Source organism: Aureococcus anophagefferens, assembly GCF_000186865.1.
Source record: "Aureococcus anophagefferens unplaced genomic scaffold AURANscaffold_2, whole genome shotgun sequence".
NCBI classification, from domain to species: Eukaryota; class Pelagophyceae; order Pelagomonadales; family Pelagomonadaceae; genus Aureococcus; species Aureococcus anophagefferens.
Window position 1 is genome coordinate 1,235,196 of NW_008705562.1, and position 23,669 is coordinate 1,258,864.

Genomic DNA, 23,669 nt, shown 5'->3' on the forward strand with positions numbered 1-23,669 from the left:
GCGGCGGCGCATGGCGTCGTCGAGCTTGGCGACGTCGCGGCTCACGGCGTCGAAGGAGTCGCGCATGGTCCGGAGGCAGTCCGCGAGCACGGCGTCCTTGGACTTGGCGCCCGACGCGACGAGCGCGACGTCGGCCTCGAGCGCCGCGCGGAGCTGCGGCAGGTTCAGCCGCATGCCCATGGCGTCGTAGGCCTCCACGAGGGCGCTCCCCAGGGGCGTCGGCCGGAAGACGTGGGGCGGCGCGTTGTCGCGCAGCGCGTAGTCGCGCGTCAGCACCGTCTTGATGTGGTCGGCCATCGTCGCGTCGGTGCCGATGCCGTGCGCGTCCATCTTCGACAGCAGGTCCGCCTCCGTGAGCCCCCGCGGCGGCTGCGTTCGCGACCTGGCCAAATTGAGCGCGGACGGCCGCGGCAGCGCGTCGCCCGCGAAGAAGGGCGGCAGCGTCGCGGTCGACCACGACTCGTAGGGGTAGACGTCGAGGTAGTTCCGCTCGTCGACCATGAGCCCCCGCGCGTCGAAGCGCTCGCCGCCGAGCTGGGCCGTGGCGTTCGTCTGGCGCCCCCGGGCGTCGCGGGCGCAGCAGGCGAGGAAGTGGCGCGCGATGAGCTCGAAGACCTTCGCCTCCTTGCCCTGGAGCTCGTTCGCGGCCACGGCCTTCGTCGGGTGGATCGGCGGGTGCGCCTCGTCGTCCTTGGCGCCCTGGCGCGGCCAGAGGAAGGCGCGCCGGTCGTCCGGCGGGAGATCTAAGAGCTGGGCCGCGAAGGTGCCGAAGCGGCCGTCGGGCCGCTGGCGATCCACGAGCTCGCGGACGTCGCACGTGTCGCGGAAGAGCTCCGTCTCCGTGCGCGGGTAGGACACGTAGCCCCGCTGGTAGAGCGCCTCGGCGACCTCCATGGTCTCGGCGGACCCGAGCTTGAGCCACCTGCTCGCGCGCTTCTGCAGCTCGAGCGTCGACAGCGGCAGCGGCCGCGGCTTCGCCGCGGGCTTCGCCTCGACCTTCTCCAGGACGCCTTGATCCTTCCCCGCGACGCAGCCGTCGAAGAAGACGTGGGCCGCCCCGACGTCGAAGACGCGCTTCCGCCGCCAGTCCCAGCGCACGCGCGGCGCGCCCGCGGACCCGCCCGTCTCCATATCGACGCGCCAGAAGTCGCGCGCGTCGTGCGCGTCGATCTCCTGCTGCCGCGCGACGATGAACCCGAGCGTCGGGAACTGGCAGGGGCCGTAGGACACGACGCCCTCCTCGGCGACGCCCGCGTACTTGCCCTGGACGCGGAAGGTCTGGAACCGCGTGAACGCCGCGCCGCTCCGCAAATCGAGCTCGCACCGCGCCGCGACGGCGTCGGCCTTGCGCTTGTCCGGCCGCCCGAGGGACCGCCAGGCCTTCAAAATCTCCTTCTCGTCGACGGAGGAGAACTTGGCACGCCAGAGGTCCACGTTCGGCTTTATTCTCCGGCACACGTCGACGACCTCGAACGCGATGGCCTCGCCCTCGCGGTCGCAGTCGAGCCAGAGCACGAGCCAGTCCGCCGCGCGCGCCTCGTCCTCGAGCTGGCGCTTCAGCGGGGCCTTCTCCTCGGCGACGGTCCACTCGACCCGACTCAGATCCTCGCAGAGGAGGTCCCGCGGCGCGCACGCGTGCCACTTGTTGTGCGGCTCCTCGAACTCCGTCGACATGAGGTGGCCCGTGACGGACGTGACGACGTGCCGCACGCGGCACGCGCCGTGGCTCGGCGGGCCGCCCGTCTCGAAGTCGAAGAGCCGGTTGTACACCGACGGGCCCTGGCGGTTGTTGCAGGCGACGCCCTTGCTCAGGTGCTCCGCGACCTTCTTCGCCACGCTCGGCTTCTCCGCGACGTGCAGCGCGCGGATGAGGCGCGGCATCGCGTAGGCGGCGGCGCCGGGCCGCGCGCGCTCAAGTTCTACGGCGCGCGCAGCGCGGATGGGGGCTTGCGAGCACGCAAACTGCGGCCCATCAGGCCTTCTAGGGATCGATCGGTCCTTTGCGCCAACCGCGCGGCAGCATGTCGGCCGCGCAAACCAAAGTGAGCGATCCGAAGTCGGAGCACGAAGGATGAAGGGCTGCTCCAGTCGAGGCAGTGAGGGCGTGGAGACCCTGGGGGAGGCCCTCTAGCTGTAATCCCTCCTAGCCTAGCCGCTGGATCTTGCCGCCGGCGAAGTGAGAAGCACGATGGATGAAGGGCTGCTCAGTCGAGGCAGCGAGGGCGTGGAGATCTCCGCGACTACCTCCTACGCGGCGCTCCCTCCCGGTCACACCGAGCAGCCGACGGCGAAGAGCTGGCGGGCCTGCGCCGTCCTCGCCGTGAGCGTGCTCCTGTCCATGTCGACGTGGCTGTCGGCGTCGGTGGTGCTGCCCTACCTCGAGGCGTACTTCCGCATCGACGAGGACGACGCGCCGCTGCTGACTATTTCTGTCCAGCTGGGCTTCGTCGTCTGCGCCGTCGCGCAGGCCATCGTGCAGCTCCCGGACCGGTGCAACTGCCGGCGGCTCATGTGCGCCGGCGGCCTCGTCGCGTGCGTCGCGAACCTGGCCATGCTCGCGTGCCGCGCGTTCTGGCACGCGCTCGTCGCCCGGTTCTTCACGGGCGTGGCCATGGCGCTCATCTACCCGCCGTCGACGAAGGTCCTGGCGACGTGGTTCGCCGCGCGGCGCGGCTTCGCGATGAGCTTTTTGGTCGGCGCGATCTCGCCGGGCTCGGCGCTGCCGAACCTCGTCAAGGCCATGCCCGGGGGCGCGGGCCTCTGGGAGAGCCGGCGCGGCTTCGTGCTGCTGACCGTCGTCACGACGGGGCTGACCCTCGTCGGCGCGGTCATGCCCGTCGCGCTCCTCGGCGACGGGCCGTTCCCGTTCCCCGCGTCCACGAAGTTCAGGGCGTCCAACCTCCTGAAGATCGCGCGCAACGGCCCGGGCATGCTCGTCATCGCCGCCTACTGCGGCCACAACTGGGAGCTCTACGGCGCGTGGTCGTCGATCCCGAGCTTCTTCGCCGCGGGCGTCTTCGGCGCGCGCGCGGCCGCGGTCCTCGCCTTCCTCGCCATCACCATGGGCGGCGTCGCGGCCGTCGTCCTCGGCCAGTGCGGCGACGCCTACGGCCGCGCGAAGTTCTGCGTCGCCTGCTCCCTCGTCTCCTGCGCGTGCGACGTCGCCGTCGGCCTCTGCGGCGCCGCGGCGCCCAAGGCCGCGACGGCCGCCTTGGTGCTCGTCTGGGGCTTCTTCCTCGTCCCCGACTCGCCGCAGTACTCCACGCTCATCACGGAGCTCTTCGAGCCCGAGCTCGTCGGCACGGCGCTCGTGCTCACCCAGGCCCTCGGCTACGTCTGCACGATGCCGTCCATCTACCTCATCCCGAAGCTCGCGGAGGTGCCGGGCGTCCGGTGGCGCTGGACCTTCGCGTCCCTCGCGCCGGGCGCCGCCCTCGCGGTCGCCTGCATGCTCCGGCTCGACGCGAGCCAGCGGCGCGAAGGCCGGATGGCGCTGTCGACCCAGGAGGCAGCGTAACGAGCGGTCCGACGTGAAGTGGCGTAGCTTGGGAATTGCCTCACTCTTCTTGCAGTGGCATTGCACTGCAAGACCTTCGCAGCCAGCCCGGATTTCGAAATGGCAATGCCCGAATCGAGCTGAGCGATCTAGCACATGGAGTCGACGAAGAGACCCCGAGAAATTCAGGCGGCGCCTCCACAAGATGGCGCTCGCACGACGCCCGCCTTCCTGTCCCTCTGGTCGCGCGCTGACTTGGCCGACAACGTTGTCTCGTACCTGCCGGCGTTTCACATCGCGCGCCTCTCGCGCGTCGCGAAGCCCGTCTTCGCGTCGCTACCGCGGATTCTCTTCGCAGCAGCTCGGCGGCGGCGCGTCACTGGGTTGGCCATGCGCGCGTTCGTCGAGGCGCTGGCGACGGGCGAGCCGCGCCACTTCCGCGAGACGTGGATCGACGGATTGGCGCACTGGGATGTGATAAACGGGGCTTGCTCTCCGAGCATCGTCGGCACACCACCCCGACTCGAGCTTGCGAATGGGTCATTTTCTCACAACGGCCTCCGCTACCGGATCTCGGGCGAGCACCAGGTCATCACACGGTTCCGGGTGAATGTGTCAGTCCAAGGCAAAGAAGGCAGCAGACACCCGAGCGGCATCGGGTATGCATTTATATGTGGTCCGAATGTGGATGATACTCGTGAAAAATTTATTCATGCCACCAACGACTTCGTAGCTGGCGTGTACTTCCGAACTGAAGACGGTCCACCCCGCCGACTCGTCTGGCTCCATCCGACTATCGATGGAAATCGGCAGTCTTCCGTGCTGGTCGAAGACGCTTCCGTCGGGTGGTACTGCGTCGATGCGACTTTCTCCTATGCCGAGGGCGACGACCGCGACGGCACCGTTCACGTCGTGGTCAACGGAGTACTTGCAGGGGTTTACCCTTTCCTTTCGCGCCCGCTGGATTCCATTCAACTCTACAACTTCTGCAACGGCGGCAGGGCGACCTATGGCGACATCGACGTCTGGCACAAGCGAGTGCCGGCGAGCACCCAGTTCGGGCCGCCTATTCGAGAAAGGGCGAACGAGACGGTCGAGGAATGACTGGCAGGATTGAAGCCGGCTGTAGCGGCCGCCTACTAGCGCCCCTCGCTAAGTGGAGTCTATTATCATGCAGGGGGGCGGCCGCTCAGAGCGAGGTCGACGCGCGGGGCCGCCTCGAGGGCGTGTGGCCCTCCGTCTCCGCCGGGATGAAGGCGGCCACGGGCCTCGCGAAGCCGTCGAGGATGTTCGCGAGCGCGAGGGCGAGCGGGTGGTCGATGGACGCGAGGTAGATGCGGAGGATCGCCGTGATGGGCACCGCGAGCACGCAGCCCGGGATGCCCCAGAGGAAGCCCCAGATCATGAGGCTCAGGAGCACGACGACGGGGTGGAGCTTCATGGAGTGGCCGAAGAGGATGGGCTCGACGACGTTGCCGACGACCGCGTGCATGACCACCAAAGACGTGAACGCGAGGAACGAGTTGAAGAGGCTCCCGCTGGGGTCGATGAGCACGACGGGCATGGGCAGCACGACGGCGACGACGGCGCCGATGTTCGGGATGAAGTTCGCGAAGAAGGCGACGACGCTGAACGCGAGCCAGAGGTCCACGCGCAGCGCGCAGAGCAGCGCCGCGGTCAGCACGCCGACGAGGAACGACAGCGCGATCTTGCCCTTGATGTAGGCGTTGATCTGCTTGTCGACGCGCTTCGTGAACGAGCTCTCCTTGCTCGGCGGCGGCCCGGGCGAGCCCGGCGCCGCGCGCTCCTCGCCGAGGCCCGTCGGCGTGAGGAGCAGGTAGAGCGTGAAGAGGATCACGAGCGCGGTCGTCGACAGCAGGCTCAGCAGCCCCTCGCCCAGCCCAAAGACCGTCGCCGTGACCCAGGAGCTCAGCTCGAGCTTGTCCGCGACCTTCTCCAGCGACTGGGACTTGCGCCACTTGCGGTCGATGCCCTGGCGGTCCATCCAGCGGACGATGTGCACGAGGAAGTTCTGCACCTGCTCCGCGTAGGCGTCGGCCCGCGACGTGAAGTCGCGCACGCTTTCGGTGACCACGGCGCAGACGCCGCCTAAAAACGCCAGGGCCACGAGCAGGCTCACGAGCACCGCGAGCCAGTGCGGCAGCGCCGCCGCGCGCGACCGGCGCCGCGCGGCCCGGACCGCCGCGCCGACCGCGCCGAACCTGGCGCAGCGCGCGTCCCACTTCTCCTCCTCGTCGCGGTCGTAGCGCCGGTGCTTGCGCGTGAGCGCGTCGATCATGGGCTGGAGCAGGTACTTGAGCGACATGCTGAGCACGAGCGGCACGAGCGCGAACTTGAGCTTTGCGAGGCCGTAGGACAGCACGCCCATGGCGCAGATGACGAGGCACACCGTGCGCAACCGCTCCTCGAGGTCGTGCTGCGACGCGTTGAGCGCCCCGAAGCGGATCGTGCCCCGCCGGTGGTGCAGGTCGTCCTCGCTCCCCAGGCGCTGGATCATGGGCTCGCTCGCCCCGTCCTTGAAGTAGCCGCCGGACTCGCTGTCGTAGTTCATGCCGCTGCCCTCCGGCGACGGCCGGCGGGCCGTAATGGTGCCGGGACGGTGGGACTCTGGCGCGGGCGGCGGCGCGGCGGCGCGGCTAGTTTTGGCTGGCCAGGTTCAGCGACCACTGCATCTTGCCCGTGTTGAAGGCTGCGCAATGGGCTGCCTCGATCGTCGACGGTGACATGTCGAGCTTCAAGGCCTTCCTCGCGCAGAAGCAGGCCGGCGGCGTCCAGGTCGGCGTGCGGCACTGGAGCGGCAAGGCCGACGCCGACGCGCGGCAGCGGGTCTGCTCCACGTCCCAGCCCTGCCGCTGCGCGCCGTCGACGAAGCGGCACCGCGTCGGCGCGGACGCGCTCGTGAGCGTCATCGCTCCCACGACGGGCGCGCGCGCGGAGCTCCACGCGGCGCTCTACGCGTCCTTCGCTCGCCAGCGACACGCGAAGAAGGAGCTGCTCGTGCTCGACACGGGCGCCGCGGCGCCGTCGCCGTTCTTCGCGGCCCTCGACGACGCCCGCGTGCGCTACGTCCACGAGCCGGACCTCGTCACCGGCGACGACGGCGACGCCGAGAAGGTCGGCATCAAGCGGAACCGGCTCTGCGCGATGGCGCGGGGCGACGCGATGGCGTGCTTCGACGACGACAACGTCTACGGGCCCGACTATCTGACGGTCATGCTCCAGCATCTGGCCGCGTCGGGCTCCCAGCTGCTGACGCTGGGCGCGTACTACACGGCGGAGATCGCCGGCGACGGCTTCAACGGCGGCTGGCTCAACAGCAACCGCGGCGCGGCGTCGGACCGCTACCTCGAGATCCGCGGCGTCGTCGTCGGCCGCGCGCGCAAGTGCTGGGACAAGCGCGGCGAGACCTTTTTCTTTTCGAAGGATGCCTTCGACCGGGGGCGCGCGCGCTTCACGGAGTCGAAGAGCTGCGGCGAGGAGGAGGCCTTTTACAGGGGCGACGACTTCCACGCGGTCGTCGACGATTTTGGTATCTTCGTACACGTGGACCACGGCAAGAACACGGGCGCGCCGCTGTCGAACGACTACAACCGGCGCGACCTGCCGGCCGAGCTCGCCGCGTTGCTGCGCGAGCAGCTGCCGTGCTACCGGCGGTTCGCGGCCGCGGTGGCCAACGGCACGGCGTGCGCCGAGATCGCCTACGAGCCCAACGTCGACGGCTGGGTCCAGAAGCCCGCGCGGCGCGCCGGGGCGTAACGGTGGAGGTGCTTGGGTGCGGTACGTTGACGGAAACTTGCAGTCATTGAAGCTTCTCGTCATCGAGAGAGCATGCTGCGCGTCGTCGTAAGCGCGGCGCAGCGCTGCGGCAGGCGCAGGCGCCAGTTCTCGAGCGATAAAATAGCCATCAGCTTCGGAGGCAGCGGCCTCATGATGATCTGGCAGTTCGGCGTGGCGCATGCGCTTGCCCAGGAGCGCAGTCTCATGGAGAGAGTCGAACGCGTCCACGGCACGAGCGGCGGCGCCATCGCCGCGTACCTGCTGCTCGAACAGCCGGAGCGGCTCACGGACTGCGTGGCGCACTACACGAACCGCGACTTCTTCGACGGCTTGAAGCTCCGCGACGTCGTGTCGCCGCACGACGCGCTGCTCCGGCGGACGTTCGCGCGGCTCGACCTGCTGCGGCCGGGCGCGGCGGCGCGGCTCGGCGGCCGCTTCGTCGCCCACGGCACGTCCTTCGCCGGCGGGCGGCCGGCGAACGTCGCCGTCGACGTCGCGGAGGACGGCGACGTCCTCGACGCCATCTCCGCGAGCTGCTGCTTCGACCTCTCCGGCGTCGACGTGGACGGCGAAACGCTCTGGGACGGCGGCCTCAGCGAGCCGCTCTCGCCGGACTCGACACTGCCGACGCTCGAGGTGTCCATCATCTCCGGCGACGCGCACGTCTCGCCGGGCGCCGCGCGGCCGATGGCGGCCGACGAGGCGCCGAAGCACCCGTTCCTCCGCTACGACTGGTCGCCGCCCAACGCCGCGGCCCTCGCCGAGGCCGCGTGCCTCACGCCGGCGCGGGCGCAGTACCGCTTCGACCAGGGCCGGCGCGACGGCGAGGCGTTCCTCGAGCTGAGCCGATGACATTTTTTTCTCCGCGGGGTTCAATTAGGATCTCTTCGGCGCTCTTAGCTAGGAATTCCTAGTGGCGATGCGTCCTAGAGGTAGGGCCCGATGACGCCGCGGATGACGTCCTGGACGTCGACTCGGCTCCGCAGTTCGTCCGGGACGCAGGCGCGAAGCAGCGCGGCGACGACCAGCGCGGCCTTGCGCTTGGCGGCGAAACTCGCATCGTCCACAACCGACCGGTTGTCGACGGTCACGCGGCCGCACCGCGCGAGCTGGACGAGCGCGTCGAAGCCGGCGGCCACCGCGATCGCGACCGCGTTGGCGTCGTTGTTGTGGGCGATGTTGCCCAGCGCGTACGCGGGCGACCACTTCGCGTACGTGCTCCCGTCGCGCAGGAGCTCGACGAGCGACGCGATGCCGCCGGCCTCGGCGATCAGGACCTTGTTGGCGGCGTTGTAGCACGCGAGGTAGCCCAGCGCCCACGCGGCCGTCCATCTGGCCTCCGCGCTCCCGTCGTGCACGAGCTGGACGAGCGGCGGGATGCCGCCGGCCTTCGCGATCAGGACCGTGTTGGCGGGTCTGTTGCACGCGAGCTCGCGCAGCGTCCGCGCCGCCGCCACCTTCGCTGCGTCGTCGCCCCAGCGCAAGGCGCGGACCAGCCCCTCGATCTCCGCCATGCTTGACCCCTTGATAAAACGCCGATGTTTCCCTCTGCTTGACATTCAACCTTCGGGGCTGCCGACGATGGCCCTCGTGGCGGCGGCCCAGGCGGGGTCTTTAGCCGCCATGCGGCGGCGCGAGGACGCCAAGCCGCAGACCTACATCGTCCCGGCGTCGTCCATGACCACGCAGGCCGAGCGCATGGCCATCCTCGCGCGCTCGGACTCCATGCTCCGCCGCCTCTCCCTGGAGCAGAACAAGGCCGGCGGCGTCGTGGTCTACGCGAGCGAGTCGACGATCGCCTACGAGGCGGCGCGGACCGCGCCCTTCGCGGCCTGCGACGACGCGCCGACGACGCGCGCGGAGCGGCTCTCGATGCTCATGTCGAGCCAGTCGATGAGCCGCCGGCTCTCGCGCGTGGAGCCGGCGCCGGCGGCCGCCGACGCGGCGGTCGTCGACATGCCGGCCCTGACGACGCGCGAGGAGCGACTCTCGCTCCTCCTCCAGACGAACACCGTCATGGGCGACGCGCGGGCCGCGCGCCGCCGGTCGTCCGCGGCCGCCGCGCGCCGGAGCGCCGGGCACCGGAGACCGCGGCGGTCCGCGGCGTGCGTCGTCTCGTAGACGCCACGCTCACGCGCGTCGTCTCGTAGATGCCGAACGCACGTCGTCTCTTCGATGTTACGCTCGCGCGGGGGGGTGGTGGGGCAATGGGACCCCTAGAGGGGATTCCTCGTGATCTCCGTGATGCTCTCCGTGAGGGCCTTCTGCGCGGCGTCCGCGAGGTGCTTCTCCGCGTCGCGGTCCTCGCCCTTCTGCTGCATGAGCTCCACGGAGGGCGTGAGGAAGGACGCGACGAGGTCCTTGACGAAGGCGTCGCGCGCGACGCCCTCGGCGGCGTCGTTGACGACCCCCGCGGCGAGCGCGCTCGACTTGCCCCGCAGGCTGTCGGCCATGGCCGCGTTGAGGCCGTCGTCGCTCTGGAGCTCGACGATGGCCTGGCGCCGCGCGGCGTCGTCGATGGACGCCTCGAGGATCTCGTCCACAAAGGTCCGCGCCGCGCCGAGGTGCGCCGCCATGACCTGCTTGTAGACCTCGTCGGACCGGCCGCGGAGCCGCTCCTCGGCCTGGCGCCGGCCCGCCTCCTCGGCCTCGCGCTGCCGCCGCTCGTTGTCCGCGCGCTGCGCCAGAGCCTTGAGCCGCTCCTTCTCCTCGCGGCGCACGAGCTCCTTGGACAGAAAGTCGAGCATGGACGACGCCATCTCGCCCGCGATCGTCTCCATCGCCGCGCGCGCCACGGCCGCGCGGTTCTCCGCGGCCGCGACCTCCGCGCCCGCGCGCGCGTCCGCCGCCGCGTCGTCGTCCGTCTCCGCGGCCCTGGCCTCGTCCGCGGCCCGCAGCTCGCGGATGAGCTCGAGGCGCCGCTCCTTGCCCTCGTACATCTGGTTCTGCACCGCGCGGCCGCGGATCAGGCGCTGGAAGAGCTTGACGGCCATGTCGAAGACCTCCGCGTCCTCGTCGCGCGGCTCGACGCGCGGCGTCGGCGGCCGCTCGGCCTTGGACACGCGCGTGCGCCAGGACGGTAGCAAGTCCTTCTTCGCCTTCTCGGGGTCCTCGGCGATCTCCTTCTTCGTCGCCAGGATCGTGTTCATCTTCAGCAGGTCCGCCGCGAGCTGCTGCTTGTGGCGGTCCTTGGACGTGCGCGCCGTCGCCTCGTTCTCGTTCTCCGGCTTCGTGACCTTGGTGGCCGTGAGGTGGCCCGGCAGGTTGTATTCCAAGGACGCGAGCACGCCGTGGTTGCCGAGGTCGGGCACGCGCCGCGTGACGTCGAAGACCTCGCCGTCCTTGTCGGGCCGCTGGCCGAGGCGCGCGATGGGCGCGTAGACGCGCGAGCTGTAGGTGCCGTACTCCGAGATGATGTCGCGGTTCCCGGACCGGCGCTTGGAGCCCGGCGGCTCCGACGCGGGCATCTGGAGCCGGCCGCGCGCCATCGACAGCTTCCGCAGCACCTTGATGCGCTGGCTCTGGATCTGCTCCACGGACCGGTCCCGCTCCTCGATCTGCCGCTGGCGCAGCGCCTCGACGCGCTGCTCCGCCAAAAATTCGTTGTCCTGGTCGCGGTCGACCAGCGCCTGGCGCAACAGATCCAGCCGCTCCTCGTGGGCCTCGTCCATCTCCCGCTGCCGCAGCCGGAACTCGCGCATCTCCTGGAGCTCCAGGAGCTTGCGCCGCAACCCCAAACTCGCCTCGTCCGTCGCCGGGGGCAGCGACGCTTCCAATTTGTGCTTTTTCTGCGCGTGCTCGATCATCAGCACCTCCTGCTCGCCCGCGGGCAGCCCCCGCTCGTGGCTCAGGCCCTTCAGCATCAGGATCTGGGGCGACTCGCCCGGCGGGATGACGTACTCGGGCGAGTAGGGGTCCGTCTGCGCCTCGGACTCGCGGTACTTGGTCTGGACCGTCGCGTCGCGGACGCGCGACTCGGGCGCGTCGTCGAGGGGCGTGGCCTACAAAAAGGGGGGGTCGTCGGCGGGCGCGCGGCGCAAAAGTGCGACGCGGGCGGTCGTGCGAGCGGGTCCACCTCCGCCGTCGGCGCGAGGAGCACGCCCGGCGCCACCGCGTCGAGGTGGGGCACCATGGGGCGCTGGAAGAACTTGTAGCGCCCGGAGCCCGACATGGCGGCGGCGTCGAACTTGACCGCCGGCGCCTTGGGCCCGCCCGCCGTCGCCCACACGGGGTCGAAGTAGGCATCGTAGGCCCGCGACTCCGTGCGAGCCATAGCCGATAGCGCACCCCACCAGACGACGATAGTTATACAGAGATACGCTGCGGCTACGTTGAGTTCAACGTGCTGTCTCGCCACAAGCACTCTGCGAGCTGCGAGTAGCTGCTTGTGCCGGCGCGATGGCCTGGGAGGACCTGCCGTTGCTCGCGGTGGTCGGTCACGCGGTGCTCGCGCCCTTCAGCAAGGTCGAGGAGTCGTTCAACACGCAGGCCGTGCACGACCTGCTCTTCGCGGACTTCGCCGACTTCGACCACCACACGTTTCCGGGCACCGTGCCGCGGACGTTCCTCGGCGCCATCGCCGTCGCGGGCGCCTACCGCGCCGCGGCGCTCCTGCACGCCCCCGTCGCGCGGCTCTGCCCGGCCGCGAGCGCCGCCGCGCTCGCGCGGCTCGCGGGCTCGGCGTCGCCCGCCGCGGGGCCCCGGCTCCTCGGCGTCCAGGTCGCGTGCCGCCTCGCGCTCGGGTGCCTCTGGGCCGCGGGCTTCCGCCGCTTCGCCGCCGGCGCGCGCCGGCGCTTCGGCGGCGGCGCGGCGACGTGGCTCTGCGTTTTGACGGCCGTCCAGTTCCACCAGCCTTTCTACGCGTCGCGGTTCCTGCCCAACTCGCTGGCCATGCCCGTGGTGCTCTGGAGCTACGGCGAGGCGCTCGCGGGCCGGCGCGGTTTGGGGCTCGCGCTCCTCGCGGCGGCCTGCGCCGCGTTTCGCTGCGACGTCGCCGCCGTCGCGATCCCGCTCGGCTTGGTCTGGTGCCTCTGGCCGGGCCTGCCCGGCCGCGCGCGCCTCTTCCGCGTGGGCGCGCCGTGCACGCTGTTGGGCGCCGCCGCCGCCGTCGCCGCGTCCGTCGCCGTCGACTCGCGGCTCTGGGCGAAGCCCGGCGGGGCGGTGGCGTGGGTCTGGCCCGAGGGCGCGGTGCTCCTCTACAACAACCCCGTGGACAACCGGTCCGCGGCCTGGGGCGTCGAGCCCTGGCACTGGTACGCGTCGAGCGCCCTGCCTAGGAGCCTCGCCGGCGCGCTGCCCCTCGCGGCCGCGGCCGCGGCCCTCGACGCGCGCCGCGTCGTCCCGGAGCTCGCGCTGCCGGCGGCCGCGTCGCTCCTGCTCCTCTCGGGCCTGCCCCACAAGGAGCTCCGCTTCGCCTTCCCGGCCCTGCCGCTCCTCACGCTCGCCGGCGCCGTCGCCGCGGACCGCCTCGCGCGGCCCGACGCGAAGGCGCGCGGCGCCGCGGCGTTCGTCAAGCGGCTCGCGGTGCTCGGCCTCGTCGCGGGGACGGCCGCGGCGACGTGCCTCTTCGCCGCCGCCGCGCGCGTCAACTACCCCGGCGGCGTCGCCCTCCGCGCGCTCCACGACCACTTCGGCTACGACCTCGGCCGCGGCGCCGCGGTGCACCTCGACGACAAGGTCGCGACGACGGGCGCGTCGCGCTTCGGCGAGGAGCTGCGCGGCGCGGGCTGGACCTACGACAAGACCGACGGCCTCGAAGACTTCGACGGCTTCGACTTCGCGCTCGCGGAGCTGCCCGTCGCGAAGCGCGGCCTCGCGGACGGCTTCGACGTCGTCGCGACCGTCGACGCCTACGCGGGCCTCCGCGTCGACGTCGCAACCTTCCCGTTCCTCCACGTGAAGACGGCGCCGAGCGTCGCCGTCCTCCGCCACAAGAGACACGCCGACACGCGCAGGGAGCCGCTCGCCTTGGTGTAATCTTCAACAACTGATGGTGCCGAGGCTGGCATCGATGGGATGCTCTTGTTGGCATGCTCTCTGTCGCTCTCGCGCTGCAATGCATGGCCTTTACGCTCGCCGCGCTGGCGCGCGCCGACGACTGCGCGCGCGAGCGGCTGAAGATGGCCGCGGAGGCCGACGTGCGCGCGGGGCGCGGCACGACCTGGTATGAGCACATACAAAAGGCCGGCGGCCATGCGGTGTGCGAGCTCTATAATCTCTTCGGTGAAGCGCGGCCATGCGTCAGCGTCAGGCGCTGCGGACCGCTTCACAACGGCCGCTGCGGCGACTCGCGCGCCGACGAGGCGCTCAACGCGCTCCGCAACGCGACCGCGGCCCGGAGCTTCCTCCGCGACCGCGGCGCGTCGTTCTACGGCCACGAGTTCGGCGCGCTGCCCCACGCGCCCGAGCCGGGCGTCATGGCCTACGTCGCCGTGGTCCGCGAGCCGCGCGCCTGGTCCGCGAGCTGGCGGCGGAGGTTCCGAAGCCGCGACGCGACGAGCTTCGCGGAGCAGCTCGGAGCCTGGCGCGTCCCCGGCGCGCACGCGGCGCCCGAGGCGCTCCTCGCGGCCGCGAAGCAGTTCGTCGACGCCTGCTCCGTCGCCTTCGCCCTCGACGACCCAGCCGACGACGACGGCGGCTTCGCGGTCCTCGGCTGGGGCCGCCGCGATCCGGCGGCGCTGCGTTTCGCGATGGCGCGGAACGCGAACCGCACGCGCGCGAGCAACGCGCGGCTGGTCGCCGACGACTCTGGCGACTCCGCGTCCGATCTCGACGCCGAGATCTACGAGTACGCGCGGTCGCACGGGACCCGGCAGCGCGAGCGGAGGATCGCCTGCGGACTAGGCTCTTAGGCGCATTCGCTCCTCTGGCGCCCGCGCGCCTTGGAGGCGGAGGAATTGATGCCGAGCGCGAGCCAGGCGGCGAATTTGGGCGGGAACTCGGAGGTCTCCGCGGTGTCCCCGTCCCGGACGCGGACGTGGTCGCGGTACTTGGCGCACGGCGTGGCCGCCGAGCAGACCATGTCCTTCGCGCCGGAGATGAGGAACTGCGAGTTCGTCCAGATGTGCGTGTGCTTCCGCTCGTCGGCGCCGAACTGGCAGTACCTAAACACCGGCGAGTCGGCGCGCGACCGGCAAGTCGGCGCGCGAACGATTCGCGAGACGCGGAGTTCCCACGACACCTGGACGCGCGTCAGGCCCAGCTCGAGCGCGGCGTCCGTCCAGGGCTTGTAGTCCTTCAACACGCCCACGGGGTTCTCGATGGTCATGACCACGTCGGGGTTGACGCGCTTCGCCTCGTGCAGGAGGTCGATCGTGCGCGCGACGACGCTGTTCGCGCGGCGCGCCTCGTCCGTCGCCCCTTCGATCTTCCGCGCGGCGCCCTTGCCCGGTCGGTGTTTCCCGGCGGCCAAATACGAAAACGTCTTGCACGGGATCGACGCGTGGACGGCGTCGCGGTAGCCGACGGCGGCGACCTCGAAGTCGCGGACGTCGCACGCGTAGGTCGCCGGCCGCGCTCCGGACCACGAGCCGTCGTCGAGCGTCTCGACGTCCCAGGCCCCGCCCAAGAGGGCGTCGGAAAGGACCTGCTTCCCGGAGAAGAGCTCCAGGAACGACGACTTCGGCGACCGCCGCGCGTCCGCGTGCGCGTCGCGCGATTGGCGTCGCTTGCGCTTCGCGCGCGTGCCGCGCTTCGCGTCCCGCGGCGCCTCCTCCTCGGCCGTCCGCTTCGGCGTCCGCCGCCGCACCTCGGCGACGTCCTGGCGGCGCCGCGCGTGGTAGCGGTCGCGCTCCTTGTAGGCCTCGATCTCCGCGAGGTCGCACTCCTCGACCTCCGGCGCGTCGACCTCGCCGGGCTTCATGAGCACCGGCCGCCACGTGACCTCGATCGCCTTGTCCTTGAGGCCCGTGATGACGCCGCGGTGCTCGCCGCTGCCGCGGAAGTGGACCTGGAACTCCTGGCCCAGCGCGACGCTCTCGCGCGTCGTCGGCGGCCGCCGGATGAGGTTGGCCGCGACGCCGTACTCCACGTCGCCGTCGTCGTACGCGACGTCGTAGGTCGCATCGTCGCGCCGCGCCGCGATCTTGCCCGGGAACCAGTCGGACCAGTCGGCGCCGCCCTTCCAGCGCGCCTCGACGACCGTGCCGCGGTCGAAGACCCGCGGCGCGGGCGGCGGCTGCGGCGCCGGGGCCTCGTCGAAGGGCCGCGGCGCCCGGTGGCGCCGCGGGCCGAGGCTCGCGCCGAAGCGCACGAGCGCCGACTCCGCGAAGGACGCGGTCGTGCCGCGCCAGGCGTAGGCGACCTCGACGCCGTAGCGGATGGTGTAGAAACCGTCCTGCACGGAGATGACCGTCACGGGGATGTGCGGGTGGAGCTTGGACGCGACGATCGCGCCGACGGCGTAGGTCGGCGCGGGGTCGTCGCCGGCGGCGTCCGTGGCGTCGTCCGGCGGCGGCGGCTCGGTCGGCGGCTCGGTCGGCGGCTCGGTCGGCGGCTTGGTCGGCGTCGGCTCGGTCTGCGGCTCGGTCGGCGGCGGCTGCGGAGGCGCAGGCGCCTCGTCCTCACTGTCGCCTGTGAGGTCGATGACCACTGGTCCAGAATCTGATGTCGAAGGCGGTGTCGGAACCGACGGTGCTACATCACGCACGCCGGCAGTGTTGTGGTCGGCGATCTCACGCAACATGCGCGACATATGCATCTCGCAGAGCACGGCAGGGCTCCACCTCGCGCCGATTTCCTACCCCTTCAAGGTGACATTCAACTTCGGCGGTACGCTGCCTTCGGCTCAGTCGTCGCTACGCAACAAACTGAATTTGAAGCGTTCAACATCGGCAGTTTAACGATGCCCTCGGCTCGCTCGTCGCTACGCAACGTGAAATTGATGCGAATTTACGTTTCGAGGATGGATTTGACGAGTTCTCCCTCGTTGTAAGTGAAGATGAAGAAGATGAGGATGTAGGAAGGGATGACGATGTAGCGGCCGACGAGGTCCGTGGGGTAGTCGTGGTAGACCTCCAGCTCGCCGTCGTCCTCGGGGGGCGTTCCCAACAGGCGCATCGACGCAGAGTGCGTCAGAGAGCCGAGCATCTTGCGCGTGGACGGCGCGTGCGCGGACAGCGTCTCCGGGGCCTCGTCCGGCAGCGGCGGCGACCCCCCCCGGGACGACCGGCTCGGCGACGGCGGCGCCTCGTCGGCGACGTCGACGGCGACGAGCTCGTGGACGGCCCCGCCCTCGTCTTTTTCGTCGTCGTCGCCGGAGTCCCGGCCGCTCGCCGCGGCCTGGGAGGCCCGCCTCGACGCGCGCGCGACCAGGGAGGCCCGCGCCGCGGCGTTCCTCTCGTTTCCGAGGCTCGCGGAGATGACGCTCTTCATGCGCGCCAGTGGGTGGCTGTACATGTTCTTCCCGATGAGGTACTCCGTCTTCTTGTGGTACTTGAAGATCGCCAGCACGAGGCAGATCGTCTGCACCGTGATGTTGATCATGACGAAGATCTCGATCCACGTGAGGTAGAACGCGTCGGGGAACTCGACGGTCTCGCGGAGCGCGAGCGTGCACAGCACCGTCGTGATGCCCAGCGCGACGCTGTCCGACGCGCTGTCCATCCAGAAGCCGAGGAAGCCCGCGAAGTTGAGCAGCGCGACGGGGAAGACGAGCTTGATGTAGTACGCGAAGGGCTTGTGGTCGAATTTGAAGATGAAGGGCTGGAGCGCGCGGCCGTAGGACGTGGCGCCCCGGGCCCCGATGGACGTGGAGAGCTTGTAGTTGTGGCCCTCGAAATCGACGTGCATCTCGTCGACGTCGAGCTCGAGCTGCGACACGGGCACGTCCGCGTGGATGCGCAGTTCGCACTGGTGGTCGTCGAAGGGGAACATCTCCAGCGCCGAGTCGCAGATGCTCGAGACGCGGAACGTGCGCGTCCAGCGCACCGTGCCGTCGCAGCTCACCTCGCAGGGCGTCGACCGGAGCTCCGCGACGTCGTAGGCGCCCACGAAGCTCAGCGACGGGTGCCAGATGTCGGCAGGGGGGTAGACCATGGACTCGTTGAGCTGCGACGGCGAGTACGAGAGGCGCGCGTCGACCCAGCTCAGCGAGAGGTCCGCGACGATCTCGAAGAAGAAGGCCTCCGTGGGCGTCACCTGCGTCACCGCGATGTTGTTCAGCTGCACGGTAGCCACGGTCGGGTAGGCCGGCGCGACGCTCGCCGAGTACGCGGGCAGGATCTCGTCCATGATCGACGTCGCCATGTCCGGCAGCTCGAGCTTCGGGCTGTACTTGATGAAGCGGTTCTCGAGGCGGCCTAAAATGGAGGACCGGGCCTTGACGAGCCGGACGAGGCGCTCGACGACGAAGAGCATGCCCTCGCCGGGGCTCTGGTAGATGACGTTCATGTTCGCGAAGACGTTGTCGCCGAGCGGCTCGTCGTCGTTCCAGAACGAGTTCGTCGACAGGTGGAGGCCGAAGGTGCCGCCCTCGCGGAAGTCCGCGGCGGCGAGCGTGGCGGCCTTGGCGTGCGTCGCGTCGTTCGTGAGGACGACGGAGATCTCCGGCCGCTCGAGGAAGTGGGCCGCGTAGAGCTCGTAGACGTCGTCCTGCGACCCGAAGACGATGCTCGGGTCGCCGCTGTGGTCGAAGGCGTAGAGCACGTGGCCCCGGTCGCCGCAGAAGGCCGCGACGCCGTCGGCGAAGGCCTTGGACCGCTCGTGGAGCGCCACCGTCGTCATCACGACGTGCCGCTTGTCCTCGGACTCGGTGATGCGGCAGAACTCGCGCGCCTGCGCGTAGGAGCCCTCGTAGTTGTTGGGGCCGACCATGAAGAGCCGCGCGTCGTAGGAGTGGTTGGCCGGGGGGGCGGGGCCGTAGTCGAGCTCCGGGTACATCATGACGCCGTTCGCGGCGCCGCCGACGAGGACCGCGGTGCTCCCGTTCTTCAGCGGCGCGGCCAAGCTCTGCATCCAGTCGCTGCGGATCCAGAACGGCACGAAGAGCACGTCCGCCGGGTCGTCGTGCTTCGCGAGCACCGCCGCGACGGCCGCCTTCCACTCCTCGAGCGTGTGGCCCACGCAGATCGTCTCCGCGGGCTCGACGGCGGCCTCGTAGAGCGCCGTGGCGCCCGCGCACCACGAGCCCGTGCCCTCGGCGCAGTCGATGCAGTGCGCGTTGGGCATCATGAGGTAGGCCGTCACGTTCGACGCGCTCAGGGTCGGGACGAAGTCGTCGTCGGCCTGCTGCTCCAGGCTCCCCCAGGAGAGGTCTTCGTCGGTCCGCGCGCGCCACAGCGACGCGAGGAGGAGCGCGCGACGCAGCCCCATGCCGCGGCGGAGGTACGAGCGATCGCCGCGACGACGCGGGGGGTGTCGAATCGAGTGTACCGTCACGCAACGTCGACTATTGTTCTTCCATCGATGTTTTTTTCCAGCGTAAGTGCACGTCTGGCGAGATCGACCTTGACACAATCAACACTTCAACTACGGGTACCACGTGGGTTCACACGGAGATGTACCAGCTTGCGCCTGCTCGCTCTGGTTTCCTCCGCTGGCCTCGCTCCCCTCCCCGGACGGGCGCCAGTCGAGCGCGCGTCCCCTTGGTCAGCGTAGAGCTCGTGCGCCTCTCGTCGCACTTCAGGACGCGGAGTAAACTTTGAAAAAAATCGCTTATGGCCGCTTCGCGAGGGGCATCGCGAGGGCGTCGGCCCACGCGTCGAGGACCCCGTCGCTGCCGAACCAGGGGTAGGTCTCGGGGAGCTTGATGGACTCGAGCGCCGTCGGCACGAAGTCCGCGTGGTGCGCGTCGACGACGATCGACGGGCAGCCGGCGAGCAGGGCCGTCTGCACGGGGATGAGGCCGTCGCCCTTGATCTGGAAGGGGTCGCCCGAGCCCGCCAGCACGGCGTAGGACGGCAGGGACACGAGGCTCTCCAGCAGCGGCGACCGGCGCTGCGCCTCCTCCCAGGGCCGCCGCTGGAAGAGGTCGAAGATCGTCGGCGTCCACGTCGCGTCCCCCGCGACGCACGTCACGACGGCGGGGTCCGGCGGGCAGTTGGCGTTGATGTAGGAGAGCAGGCCGCGCGTCTGGTCGATGGCCGAGAAGAAGCCCGACGGCGGCGGGTTGTGCGGCGTGCCCAGCGTCACGAGCCGCCGCACCTTGGCGCCGTTCCCGGGCCGGGCCGCGACGTAGGCCCGGAGCACCCAGCCGCCGATGCTGTGGCCCAGGAGGGCGACGTCCTCGCCGTCGCCGACGTCGGCGAAGGCCTCGTCGAGCGCCTCGAAGTAGAAGCGCAGCGTCGGCGCGGGCCGGAGCTCGCCGAGCCAGAACGCCTTCGTGAACACGGACGGCACGATCCTCAGCCAGTCGAAGCGCGACAGCGGCGCGACCTCCACCGCCGGGTGGCCGCGCTGCAGCAGGTCGGACACGAGCTTGTCGTAGTCCTTGGGCGTGCCGAACTGGGCCGGCGCGATGATGACGCGCGGGCGCGTGAGGGCGGTGGCGCTGTTTAGCAGTATTGCGAGCATTGCAGCGAGTCGCGGCATTGCTGCCGTGCTCTGATGCGTAGCGGCTGCGACCGACGCCACGACGCGACGAGACGAGCCTGATGTGGCAATAGACGATTTCAGATTGGCTTTCCAACAAATTGTATCACTAAGTTTACGTCGGTATTGATGCCGTGACACGAAGTCCGCGTCGGCTATGGACGAAAAAGTCGTCTTCACCAGCCCGTAGCTCGACGCAGGAACCGAGTCAAGAGACAACCCCCGCTGCAGCGAGGATCGGAAGCCTGTCGACGACACATTCCCCGCGGGATGTCACTCCCCAGGATTGCGTCGCGTCGCGCACGAGGCGCCGCAAGGGGTCGGGAAAGGGTTGCTCGCGTCCCCCGCACCCTTTTCCGTCGTGTTCGAGTTCACGGAGCGTCGGGGATCGTTCGTCTATGTAGTGTGGGAGTCCCCTTTGATGCGCTCGACCATAGAGGTCGAAGACTTTGACTTCCAAGGTCTCCGCGACACGTGCGCGCACCCCGCGCCGCGCAGCACCCGGATCGGGTTCAACCGTCGCGCGAGGCTGCCCCTGGATCCCGGCAGCCAATGGGACCCCGAGCACGAGCCGCGCGGCCCCAGAGCACCGGCGCGGGGGCTCTGCGCGGCCCGGGCGCGCCATCACGAACGACTCGGCGCCGAGCAGCCCGTCCCCCGGGCGGCCCGTCGCGCTTCCAAGCCGAAGAAACGCCGGAATATGTCACCGTACATGGCCACGGCCGTGCGCAGCCCGCCAGGGTGGGCGCGGGGGCCCAACTCGCCGACTTCGGTTTGAGTTCCAGGAACTCACGCTCTTGGCATTCGATTGCCAAGAGCGCGAGTTCGCGTAACTCGGCGCCACTGCGGGAGATACATTAATTTCGATACATAATTTTTGTTTGAAGCCTCGGACAGAAGAATCTGAAATCGTCTAATGCTCGGCGACGGCATCTCCGACTCGATCGACTCTCGTGCGCGGGCGCCGGAGAGCGGCTCCTCGCGCCCACCACAGCCGCCGTCGCGCGCCTGACACGCGCGCCGTCGCCACCATAAACCTGTTGTTGGGCGCGCTGCTCGCGTCGTCGTCGCTGCGGCGCGCGTCGTCGCTTCGAGGCGTCGTCGCGATGGCGCCGAAGCGCTCGTCGCGGCACTTCGCTGCCTCAAGCGACGCGGCCCCGAAGAAGGCCAAGGCCGCAGCCCCGAAGAAGGCCAAGGCCTCGGCACCGAAGAAGGACGCAACGCCAACGAAGGCCGCGGCGTCGCCAAAAAAGGCCGCGGCGTCGCCGAAAAAGGCCGCGGCGTCGCCGCGGGCGCCGTTCGAGCCGCTGGAGCCGCCGCCGGGCTGGCGGAGGACGTGGGACTGCGTCCGGGCGCTGCGCGCGGACCGCACGGCCGTCGTCGACTCCATGGGCTGCGAAAAGCTCGCGGACCCGGACGCGTCCGACGAGGACCGGCGGTACCACACGCTCGTGAGCCTGATGCTCTCGTCGCAGACCAAGGACACGGTCAACGCCGCGACGATGGCGAAGCTCGTCGCGCGGGGCCTCAGCGTGAGTTCCATCCTCGACGACGTGCCCGAGGACGAGTTCCACGAGATGATCAAAGGCGTCGGCTTCCACAACGTGAAGACGAAGACGATCCGCGCCGCGACGCTCAAGCTGAGGGAGGACCACGGCGGCGCGGTGCCGGGCACGATGGACGACCTGCTGGCGCTGCCCGGCGTCGGGCCGAAGATGGCGCTGCTGGTCCTGAAGTGCGCCTTCGGCGTCACCGCGGGCGTGTCCGTGGACACGCACGTGCACCGCATCTGCAACCAGCTCGGCTGGACCGGCGGCGCGCCGACGACGGACAAGGCCAACTTCGCGACGAAGGACCCGGAGAAGACGCGGCGCGCCGTGGAGTCGTGGATGCCGCGGGCCATCTGGGGCGACGTCAACTGGCTCCTCGTGGGCCTGGGCCAGGAGGTCCAGACGGAGAAGCCCAAGCTCCTCCGCAAGGCGCTCGCCGCGGACGACCCGGCCTTCGCCGTCGGCCTCCTCGCCGCGCTCGGCGTCGACGTCGCCCGGGTCGCGGCGAAGGAGGGCCTGGATCTGCCCGGGTAAGCTTGGCGCGGGCGGTTACGAGGGGGCGCGCGCGGCGGGTGTCGGCGGTTCGCGGCCTAGACCCGCTGGGGCACGGGGAGGGAGCCGCCGTCGTTGAGGGCGGCGGAGTCGACGGCCATGCCCATGGAGTGGAGGCCGTTGTCGACGTAGAGCGTCACGCCCGTGACCGCGCGGGACAGGTCCGAGAGGAGGAAGAAGGCGGACGCGCCGACGTCGTCGGCGTAGAGGTCCTTGTTGAGGGGCGAGTTGACCTTGGAGTAGTCGATGGCGAGGTCGATGAAGGACTTCTCGCCCTTGGTGGAGATGGCGCTCGCCGCGCGGCTCTTGAGCGGGCCCGCGGAGATCGTGTTCACGCGGACGCCGTACTTGCGGCCCGCCTCCCAGGCCAGGGTCCGCGTGTCGCTCTCGAGGGCCGCCTTGGCCGACGACATGCCGCCGCCGTAGCCCGGGATGACGTCCTCGGACGCGATGTACGTGAGCGACACGGCCGCGCCGCCCTCGTGCATGATCGGCGCGACGTGCTGCACGAGGCTCACGAAGGAGTAGGCGCTCGCGGAGTTGGCCGCGAGGTAGCCCTTGCGGGACGTCTCGAGGAGGGGCTTCGTGACCTCGGGGCCGTTCGCGAGCGAGTGCACGAGGATGTCGATCTTGCCGTAGTCCTTCGCGATGGACTCGGCGACCTCGCTGATGGTGAAGGACTCGAGGCCCGCGTAGCGCTTGTTCGCCTTGATGTCGTCGGGCACGTCGTCGGGCGTGTCGAAGACGGCGTCGAGCGGGTAGACCTTGGCGATGTCCATCATGCCGCCGTTCGACAGCTTCCGGTCGTCGTCGAGCTTGCCCTTGTCGAGGCTGCTCTTGAAGATGTTGAGCACGGGCGGCCAGGTGCCGACGATGATCGTCGCGCCGGCCTCGGCCAGGGCCTTGGCGATGGCCCAGCCGTAGCCCGTCGAGTCCGCGACACCGGCGACGAATGCGACCTTGCCGGTGAGGTCGCCCCCGATGCCCGCGGCGGGCGCCGCGGCGACCTTCGTCGGGGCGCGACCGGCGGGCGCCGCGACGAAGGCCGAGGCGGCGGAGAGGCAGAGGGCGAGGACGGCGAGCTTCATGGTGTGTGGGTCGCAGGTCGGTGCTCAAGTAGCAGTCCTCGGTCGGACGTAGGCGCCCGGGATCGAGGTCAACCCGGGATGATATTGCACGGCAGCTTGCTGTCGATCGCAACATCCTGGCTGGCCGGAAGATACGAAACACCGGATAGCTCGCGGTGCCTTTTTTGGATGCGCTTTGGACGATAGGGCTGCCCGGCGTCGCCTGATGGCGTTCCGAGAGGAGGCGCTGCCCCTGCGCGGCGGTCCGCCGGCGGCGCCCGCGGCGCCGCCGCAGCGACGGCGATGGCCGGCCTTGCTGGCCGCCGCCGGCCTCGGCGCGCTGGCGCTCGGCGGCGGCGTGCGACGAGCCACGTCTGAAACGCTGGCAACGACGAGCGGCCTGCGCCTGAGCGTGGCCAACGAGTACGGCGAGTGCACGACGGATCGCTACCCGTTCCTGCACGGCATCACGACCGCGGTCCTCGTCGAGCCCCACAAGTCGACGCGGCTCGCGGTCGCGCACCCGCAGCCCGGCGCGACGTACCGCTGGCACTTCCCCGACGCCGCGGCGGTGGAGGGAGAGACCGTCGCGACGGCCGTGCGGGCGACGTGGAAGCGCACGGGCGTCCACAAGCTCGTCGTGAGCGGGCCCGTGGACCGCGCCTTCGACGTCTACGT

General features: G+C 70.2%; 8 protein-coding genes across 8 annotated transcripts; 3 read left to right on the forward strand and 5 right to left on the reverse strand.

Moving 5' to 3' along the window:
- On the reverse strand, positions 1-1,881 carry AURANDRAFT_20044 (hypothetical protein; the record flags this gene model as incomplete). The annotated part of the gene is made up of 1 exon (XM_009035173.1): positions 1-1,881. A coding segment is annotated over one exon (1,881 nt), but the record flags the coding sequence as incomplete, so codon positions are not given.
- Positions 1,882-2,338: 457 nt separating this feature from the next.
- AURANDRAFT_61160 (hypothetical protein) lies at positions 2,339-3,517 on the forward strand (the record flags this gene model as incomplete). The annotated part of the gene is made up of 1 exon (XM_009034770.1): positions 2,339-3,517. One exon carries the CDS (start codon positions 2,339-2,341, stop codon positions 3,515-3,517), a length of 1,179 nt encoding a protein of 392 aa, XP_009033018.1.
- A 1,315-nt stretch (positions 3,518-4,832) lies between these two features.
- AURANDRAFT_9610 (hypothetical protein) lies at positions 4,833-4,994 on the reverse strand (the record flags this gene model as incomplete). Its single annotated transcript, XM_009034660.1, has 1 exon — positions 4,833-4,994. A coding segment is annotated over one exon (162 nt), but the record flags the coding sequence as incomplete, so codon positions are not given.
- A 1,247-nt stretch (positions 4,995-6,241) lies between these two features.
- Positions 6,242-7,273, forward strand: AURANDRAFT_61162 (hypothetical protein; the record flags this gene model as incomplete). The annotated part of the gene is made up of 1 exon (XM_009034771.1): positions 6,242-7,273. The coding sequence occupies one exon, from the start codon at positions 6,242-6,244 to the stop codon at positions 7,271-7,273; it is 1,032 nt and encodes a 343-aa protein (XP_009033019.1).
- Positions 7,274-10,158: 2,885 nt separating this feature from the next.
- AURANDRAFT_3145 (hypothetical protein) lies at positions 10,159-11,277 on the reverse strand (the record flags this gene model as incomplete). Its single annotated transcript, XM_009034578.1, has 1 exon — positions 10,159-11,277. A coding segment is annotated over one exon (1,119 nt), but the record flags the coding sequence as incomplete, so codon positions are not given.
- Positions 11,278-14,141: 2,864 nt separating this feature from the next.
- On the reverse strand, positions 14,142-19,822 carry AURANDRAFT_61164 (hypothetical protein; the record flags this gene model as incomplete). Its single annotated transcript, XM_009035172.1, has 3 exons — positions 14,142-15,830; positions 16,208-18,517; positions 19,001-19,822. The coding sequence occupies 3 exons, from the start codon at positions 19,820-19,822 to the stop codon at positions 14,142-14,144; spliced, it is 4,821 nt and encodes a 1,606-aa protein (XP_009033420.1).
- A 1,307-nt stretch (positions 19,823-21,129) lies between these two features.
- On the forward strand, positions 21,130-21,783 carry AURANDRAFT_14212 (hypothetical protein; the record flags this gene model as incomplete). The annotated part of the gene is made up of 1 exon (XM_009034772.1): positions 21,130-21,783. A coding segment is annotated over one exon (654 nt), but the record flags the coding sequence as incomplete, so codon positions are not given.
- Positions 21,784-21,962: 179 nt separating this feature from the next.
- UGD1 (hypothetical protein) lies at positions 21,963-23,012 on the reverse strand (the record flags this gene model as incomplete). Its single annotated transcript, XM_009035171.1, has 1 exon — positions 21,963-23,012. One exon carries the CDS (start codon positions 23,010-23,012, stop codon positions 21,963-21,965), a length of 1,050 nt encoding a protein of 349 aa, XP_009033419.1.
- Between the last annotated feature and the right edge of the window lie 657 nt (positions 23,013-23,669).